Here is an 8,507-nt window from a genome sequence, read left to right on the forward strand (position 1 = left end):
CGAACCGTTGCTGCAGATGCCGCATCGAGGCATGATGCGCGCTAAGCCCTCCATTTCTAATAAAACTGGGGATGTCTTCAACACTGTGAGCTCATATAACCTGTAAATTGCCGCAAACGTCATCATTTTAAACAGTGGGACGGGTCCAATGTTCGCCAATTACATATGTAAGGAACGACGAGCACTTCTTGGATTTATGGTGGACTAAGGTAAGGAGTAAGAAAGGAGAGCATGGGTCATAATACAATGAAGGTGGGAATATAAATTTCTCTGCACGTGTCAGGACAGCTTCCAGCAGTTCCGAGAGGAGCGGAATGAGCTGTGGGCAGAGAGGTAGCGGTGACAAGGAAAGATTCTTTTGAGCCAGCCTGCAAAGGGTCTCATGCTTACGTGCTCCAGTGGCTAAGGTTAGCTAATCCCCGAATGCCTGAAGAATGACTGCATAACCTATGGAAGGTCACAGCTGCGACTAGACCGCAGTTGTCGATGTTCCTTTTCTGGTTTCTTTACTCCCTTTGGCGGGCAGGCACGATCCGCCCTGTGCGCGACGTGGTGGGCCGCGTGATATTCGCCGTCTGGTGGCTTGCGGTCCTGGTGCTGATGAACTCCTTCCAGGGAACCATGAAGGCCAGCATGAGCGTCAAGACGCCCACTGAGCGCCTGGAGTACTTCAGAGACGTGGCGGAGAGGCCACACCTCAAACCCATAATCATAAGAGGGACCACGTTCGAGCATCAATTCAAGGTACGGAATGTTCTTCCCCGTCACATGTTGCGACATTGGCCGATCATCAATGCCTTCACCATTCCATGACGCTTCAAAAAAATGAAATGAATATGCAAAGAAGATGCCCATGATGATCATGCAAAGTGATCTTTCGACTCTCTCTGTTTTGGGGAAAGTTGGGGGTGGGGAGTGAATCCGGAAAACTGGTGTCATATATGGACAATACGCTTTTTCGTCAAACTTGTGTTCACTGAGAAGAAATCTTCACTTCTCGCCAGAACGTAAGGACCAAATTCTCAAGGTTTCCTGCACATAATAACGTTCGTATATGACAGGTGGCCTTCACCTATACGCAGTCCTGGTAGCGCTACGAAATTTACAAAAATGGCTGCCAGTCTGGCAATGTGATTGGCGCACAGCGGAAGACAACCCGCAGCGGTGGCTCAGTGGCTTTGGCGTTCGACTGCTAATGCCAAGGTCGCGAGTTCGATGCCTGTCGCGGCAGCTGTATGTCGATGGAGGTTAAACAGAAAAACACCCTTGTGCTGTGGGATATCAACGCCCACTAAGTTACCCCAGATAGTCTAAATTAGTCCGGAGCCCTCCTCTACGGCGACCCTCATAGCCTGAGTCGCTTTTCGATGATAAGACCCCACAACTCAATCCGAAAGACTGACAACTGCGCTCCTTAATTTGTGGCCCTAGACGTGGGTTCTACTACAGCGCTAACAAATAGTGGGATGGACTGTTGTAGACGCTTTATTGTATCAGCGCAGTTTACGATGTCACGCAAAATGTACGCGGCATTCCTGAACCAAGTACACAGTGCTCTGGAGAAGCGCGATAGGGTCGACACAGTCCGATTCACCTTTTCAGCTGCCGTTAGTTATTTTCATTTATCCACGCTTCAAGAAAGACAAATTGTTGTTTTTTAACGCAAAACCCCAACGTTCAGTTATGTATAAGGAATGCACAAATTTTGGCGCGTAGTTAAAATGCTTTAAGAGTTCAACATGAGTTGCTGTATGATTGAGACATCAGAATTCCAAGATTTGGGTCATAAACAGCTGAGAGATCGTTGAATAACTTTATCTTCCGAAGGTACACGTGACGCTAAAAATACAGCAAAAAGATGATTTTATTCATGGTTAAAAAGGTCTTCATAAGAATGGTGGATGGGATGTTACTAGGCTCACTACTTTGTGAAATAATTACAGTTCTCGCTTCATGGCATAAAAACCATGGCACGGCTTTCCTTTGTAGCCGTAGGGCTGCGCTCGGGTGAACGTCAATGAGTAATTACTCCCTTATTAAATACCACCATATTTGCTAATTCACCTGAAAGAAAGGAAACAAATTGCTGCTACGTATAGCACACACACTGGGAAAAACCTGCGAGTTCGCTTTCGGCACAACGGTGTAAACTGAGCACTTTAAGCGGTCACCAATGTAACCAGTTAAGTGAAGAATTTGCTTTTGGGTGTCACGAGCTTGTGCACTCGATATCGGTCTCGTTAAGCGTTGTAAAGAGGAGTAGGAGGCGGTTGTGAAGAGAGGTACAGTACGGTCTACTGTCAAAGAGTACGTGAAATCCCATGGTCGCCGTGTTTTGCGAAGTGTTGCCGCCGTAAACCGGTAAGAATGGGCGGTACCAGGCTCATGCACGGAAAGAAAAACCAGCCGTGCTTACTACGCATGCGGCTTAGATGCCGTCGTCACAGCCTGCCTACCGGATAGTGGGCAAAGCGCCAAACGTGGCAGGCGGCAGTTAAATTAACGATTGGTCGCTCGGGAAGAGCAGCCTGGGCCGCACAAGGCCCACTGCTGGGGTCGGCTGCCATCGCAGGGCAGTGGCGAATCGCTTAGCCGCTACACTGCGCCTGGACGGCTATGAGGAATCCTAGAGACGTATGAATGTAAAGCACTGAATATGCTTCTGCATATGTGGGAATTAGCCCGTTACGCTCTCGCCTCATACCCGTAATGCGCAGCTTGAGTGTAGCCTTCAAACTTTTATCTTGTTGTCTAACGCGCACGTTGATTTTACGCTCCTATAATGTAGCAAGTCTGCAAACTCGCAGAGTGTTGCCGGATGTCTACAAAGCACAGTTAACAGTGCATCGTCAAATGCTAGTATGCTCCTCAATGTGTTCGCAGGTCACCTTAGTGCAGAGAGGATATGGCTGAGAACAGCTATAGCGGCAGAAAACTTTCATTGATCTTGTCATTTAAAATAGAGATTTAATGAAATTTTTCCTGTGGAAATCCGAAAACCAAAAGAAGCTCCCAATAAAATAAAGTTTCGATAGCCTAACTGTGAAGGCAAGAGTCTTGCGGTGACCTTCGGCTTGCTTGCGCACTCTAAATAGTACCGGTACACTTTTGAGAGAACAACAACAAAAATCATGGACTGATTACGAGTGTGTGGCGCGACAGCTTTTCAGCGTTAGATGAAGGGAGAAGTGAAGGTTTTGTAAAAAAACTGTTTTTATTTGGAGGCAGTTCTTTATCTAGTGCGATAATAACAGGCTTGTGGGCGCGGCAGATTGTGCTAACGTGTTTACTAAATTTCATTAAACATCGTTTTTGAAAGAAAAGATCGCTAACAACATTCAGGCGCTAGCTGTTCTCAGCTATATCCTCTGGCTCTGTTGATGCCGTCCGCACCAAGGTGGCCACGTCTGCCAAGGCAACGCGCCACATAGCACGCAGATTGGTCGGTATGGAATGGCGTCATGCATGACGGCACTTCATGCAGCGTTTCAGCGAGCACGAACGAAGACGACACAAGCGCTTTCCAAAAGTAGACGACTTCACAAAACTTAGGTAAGAAGCCAAAGCGCCGACCCAACCGAAACAATCCCGCCTTACGCGCCACGGAGACAGCAGGAAAGCGATGTAATTGCAGACTCATCGGTTCGAGTGGCCGAAGCAGAAGCAAATAGGCTTAGACGCGGATTCTAGAATTCGAGCTGCTGCGATCTAGGGGAATCGATTTAGACGACAGGACGCGTGTAGTTATGAGGAGCCGAGGCGGAAGCGAAGCGACGGAATGGACAAGCCAAGGTGTCCCTCAAAACAAAGACTGCAACCGAGACATTCAGCAAAGAGTTTCTGAACAACCCGTTTGGCCAGAGATTTTCGGAATGCGATCGGTTGTGGTTCACGAACGATCTCCCTTCCGTGGCTCTGCCCCAGTATAGATTACACACTCGTTGGATTTTCCCGACAGCGGTCTCTCGATGTCCTCGCTTAGATAAGGTTTGACCACTAAGACACCTGTGAGAACAGCGACTCGCTCCGTATCGAACTCGCGCATCGCTTTGGAATCCGAAGGACTTCGTTCCTCCGTGGCATCTGAACGACAATCACAAGAAGAAACACTTCTGCACAAGCGTTCTAGCGCTACACACAATCGCGCCATTGTGCCTAGCACCGGCGTTCATTCGTCTTACAGTGTTTTCAACTGGCGTGCTTTCAAAGCCGAGACATGCACTGGCCCCACGCGTGGCGTCACTTCATGCTGGCCAGTCAGCGTGGCGAGCGGCCTGTGCTTGCGGTGCGGATGCCAACGCCGGCAACTATGTGTCGTAAAACCGGGGTGGAATGGGGAGATTCGTTTTTAAAATGCTGATCCTGCTGCTGTTAACAGATATCACTTCCTCTGTTCGGGCTGCCGATGGCGGGAATGCCAAGCAGTGAGATTAGCAAAGGGGAGTATAATGGCTGCGTGCATTAAAGGGCAACTGCCGCACTTTCTTGAGAATTTCGCAATATTCAAGAATTCAAATCTATATCGGCCGTAGGTAAAGCATGCCACGTGTTTTTGCACTAGAATTTAAAAAAATGACGTAATCGATGATTGAATTTTGCGCTTCTCCTCAATGCACTGGAGGAGTGCAAGAAAATTCAGCATGACGTCACTGAAGGTATGATTTCAAATTACCTCTGTCGTCAGCCACACGCTGCCCTGACTCGTTAGACGCTGTTAAACAACTCTCGGCAGGGTTTGCCTACGGTGGCGTTGGTTTTTCCTTCAAAGCAGGCGTTTTGTGTGCTGGAAATGTAGCGATACTTTCGATGACGTCATCATGCACCCCCACTTGGCGTTGTGCGCTGCAGAGAAGCTTCAAGGGCGTCCGGATTTTAATCGGCGATTACTTCACTATTTCAAGTGCTAGCCCAAAAAGACTTCGCATGCTTTACCTGCAAGCTTGGTTTGGTTTATTGGGGTTTAACGTCCCAAAGCGACTGAGGCTATGAGAGACGCCGTAGTGAAGGGCTCCGGAAATTTCGACCACCTGGGGTTCTTTAACGTGCACTGACATCGCACAGCACACGGGCCTCTAGAATTTCGCCTTCAAGAAATTCAGCCGCCGCGGCCGGGATCGAACCCGCGTCTTTCAGGTCAGCAGCCGAGCGCCGTAGCCACTGAGCCACCGCGGTGGGGCTACCTGCAAGCTTCGAACATTCGACCCTCTCAAGCTCGTTGATTTCTAAAACCTATGCAGTTCCCCTTTAAGGAACAGGCTATGGACAACACACTCATTCATGCGCACACGTACGCTCACGCGCACGCACTCGTGGACACACACCCCCACACGCACAAAAACACGCGCGGACACACTCACGTGCAAGCTAATATAAAAAAAAATATGCTCAGGCAGTAATACAACGTGAGGTGAAAAATCTGCGTTAACATTATTGGCTTTACATAATAATTTTGTTTATTTACAATATTCGTGTCCCATTGCGTCTTTGAATTGGATTTCGCCGCCTTTTATTAGTTCGTTTACTGCGCGGGCTTCTGTTGGATGCAGCCTTCTGAAGGTGGCAATGGGTGGGCGGGTAATCGGTGCACGCCCTCTGGAGGGTGCAGGTGGGTGGTGAGTGGCGCTTCTAGAGGATGAAGGGTGGAGGCCAGTATGTGGTAGATGCATTGCTACCGGAGGATGCTTCTGATGAAGCTGCAGGCTTCACACATACGCACACGCGCGCGAAAATTCATACACAGCCGGTTTTTCGCAGACAGGGCACTGTAGTGCTAACGCAGTAAAAATTAGCGCCCGTTAACAACTAAGTTTCAAACACGTTGGCCAGGCTGTCACAGGGAGATATATTCTCAAGTGGCCCGAGGAACTTTCCAATAGAGTTTTTAAGTCATGCTGCTGTTCCTTAGACTACAGCGCTATTGCTGCACGCATTTACACAGGTATCACCAGAACCGGAACTGCAAACGATACTGTCCTCGGCACGCCGGCATCGCTCCATCATGCCTGCCTCGGTGGTCTTCACTCGTGAAACGTTCGACGAAATGATTGCCGAGCGCGCCGTCATCTTCATGGAGGACAACGTCATGCAGAACTACATTGCTGCCCTGTACCCACAGAAGCCAGGACTGGGCATCATTTACCCGTCTCGCCAACACACCATATCGGCCCAGTTCTGCATGTTCATGCGCAAGGGCCTCGACCCTAGGATCGTGGAACTTCTCCACACGAGGTTAGTTCTGGCCGGTTTAACCGCACTGCCACTTACAATGCACCCTGCACCGAGTGGACCAGTTGTGAGGATCTCACTATGCTCTTTTAGTGTGGTGACCGCTTAAATGTAGCAAGCCGTTCGGAATATATACACATAGGACTGTCGCTATTCTATTCATTTTCCAACGCGAATGTGCTCCTGTGTACTGTTATTAATTTCGCAGCAGAGCCCAGCTATCAGTTTTAAATAATTCTGGTCTTCATTTTTTATTAGGGCTATGTAGTGCTTCGTAATTAGTGGACAGTGATGGCGACATTACAACTGACGTCACCAAATCAGTGCGGGAAAATACTAAAGCCTGAGCGCCGGACAGTCACAAGCCGCCGTTATTCACAAACAGCTTTGGGAATTCGACATTAGCTCTCCTGACGAGAAATCCAGCCGGCTATCTGGCCCTATATGAACCGGAGTTGCCGTCTGTGAACAAGTAGTTTGTCGAAACTGGTCGCGCTCTCCTGATTGCCCTCACAGATGTAATATAGTTAGGGCCTTTTTTAATACATCTATTATTTACAATCATGGCATAGGCATGCAAACCGAGGAGTGGAGGAGTTGAATAATGAAGCAGCAATGTTAATGTAAACGCAAAAATAAAGCATTTTAGAAAACAATTGAAGACATTGAATATAACAGAACGTTTTATTTCTGGGCATACAACACGCCTGTATTCCACATACAGACAATAGAAACTGCGATAAGGAAGAAAGTTTTATACCATCTCACATGCTATTACTGCGTTTCTTTGTCGTGTTTCTAGCCAACTTGGTCCAATTTCGTCACTAGTTCTTTATCTAATACATTTGCTGCATCAGTTAAACTCACCGCAGCAATTTAGGCTGCAGGGTTCTAATTAGGCCACTTTCGGACCGCGAGGGTTAGTATCTGATAAAAAGGTTCTATTTTCTGGTCCCTAGTCTCGAACTGATTTTCGCCCCCATCCGTTAATGAAACCTTGCCTCGAGTCACAAAGACTATAAGCGACTATAACACTATAAAGACATGGTTTATAAGCGGAGTCACAAAACCCACTTGGGAACCATGAATTTTTGAAATGGCTGCAGGTTAGTTGCAAACTTCCGTACCGATCCTCAGTTTATTAAAAAAAAAAAGGGGGAAAATCTTCTTTCTACAAAAAAAAAATGAATGGTCCTAAATGCCGTAGAGATAGCAGGGATGACGGTGTTGACAAATACGTCATTTCGGTGTTTTTCACTACCTGGCACATTTTCAGAAAAAGCACGCAATTCTATGCTCAATCTCCTCTCATTGAGTTCAGGCTCTGGGCTTGTGCGTTCTAAACTGGAAACTCTCGATGAAGGCACCACTGACACGCCTGGAATCCCTGCACACCCCTTTGCAGATGCCGCTGGATGCACGAGTCCGGACTCACGGAGCGGAAGCGGCTGCAGCTCAAGCCTCGGTCGTGGTTCCTCACCAGACCTTCCTCGTCGCAAGTTCACTCACTCTCGTCCGAAGACACTGCGGCGCTATTCTACATGGTGCTCATCGGGCAGGCAGTGGCACTGGTCGTCTTTCTCTGCGAATTGGCCCTGCATGGCTTTATCTCGAAGAAACTGCCCATTCGCGGCCGCCGAAAGGCTGTGCTTCGTCACTTGAACGCCTAACGATTGTTCTCGTTTTGCAAGCGTAAAAGAAAACCGTGGGCTCCTGCATGCAGCTTATAAACAGATTAGTTGCAATGTAGTAGTGCAGTGTTAGTGCAGTGTAGTAGTACAGTAGTGCAATGTAGTAGTGCAGGATTCTAAGAGAAGGCAAACGTAGCAGGGGACGGCAGAAAGGGAGGTGGGCGGATGAGATTAAGCAGTTTGCGGGGATACAGTGGCCGCAACTGGCAAAGGACAGGGTTAATTGGAGAGACATGGGAGAGGCCTTTGCCCTTCAGTGGGCGTAGTCAGGCTGATGATGATGATGAGTGCAGTGTTACTAGTGTTAAAACAGGTATTCATGCTACGCTATCTCTTCTTTCATTCAAATAACAGGAAAATATTGTACCTAGTGAAGAGCAGTGATGGAACCTGACGTCATTTTGCCAAAGCAATCATATTATGTTGTGAAGAAGTCCCTTCTCTTAATATTAATGGCTAATAGACGCATGCAAATTATATTTACTTGTTTAACTCGCTGGTACTGAATTACGCTGTCGTGTATCTAACATGCAGCGTGCCGTGTTACAGCTTGGTAAAAACGGTTACAACTTGGCAGAGTGGCTTGTCTTA

At 47.9% G+C, this 8,507-nt stretch overlaps 1 protein-coding gene across 1 annotated transcript; it reads left to right on the plus strand.

Moving 5' to 3' along the window:
- Positions 1-289: 289 nt before the first annotated feature.
- On the plus strand, positions 290-7,895 carry LOC149371010 (glutamate receptor 1-like). The gene is made up of 3 exons (XM_089584439.1): positions 290-744; positions 5,939-6,228; positions 7,631-7,895. Exons 1-3 carry the CDS (start codon positions 487-489, stop codon positions 7,893-7,895), a joined length of 813 nt encoding a protein of 270 aa, XP_089440565.1. The 5' UTR covers positions 290-486.
- Positions 7,896-8,507: the final 612 nt, after the last annotated feature.

The sequence above is a fragment of the Amblyomma mixtum genome, chromosome 1, assembly GCF_055824585.1.
Source record: "Amblyomma mixtum isolate Tamu chromosome 1, ASM5582458v1, whole genome shotgun sequence".
In the NCBI taxonomy this organism is placed as follows: Eukaryota; Metazoa; Arthropoda; class Arachnida; order Ixodida; family Ixodidae; genus Amblyomma; species Amblyomma mixtum.

What these genes read in the sequence shown, in the direction of transcription:
- LOC149371010 (XM_089584439.1), top strand. Translation starts at nt 487, where the DNA reads ATGTTCCTTTTCTGGTTTCTTTACTCCCTTTGGCGGGCAGGCACGATC. An exon ending in CGTTCGAGCATCAATTCAAG is followed by an intron (nt 745 to 5,938) that starts GTACGGAATGTT and finishes GCATTTACACAG; the next exon opens with GTATCACCAGAACCGGAACT. An exon ending in GTGGAACTTCTCCACACGAG is followed by an intron (nt 6,229 to 7,630) that starts GTTAGTTCTGGC and finishes ACCCCTTTGCAG; the next exon opens with ATGCCGCTGGATGCACGAGT.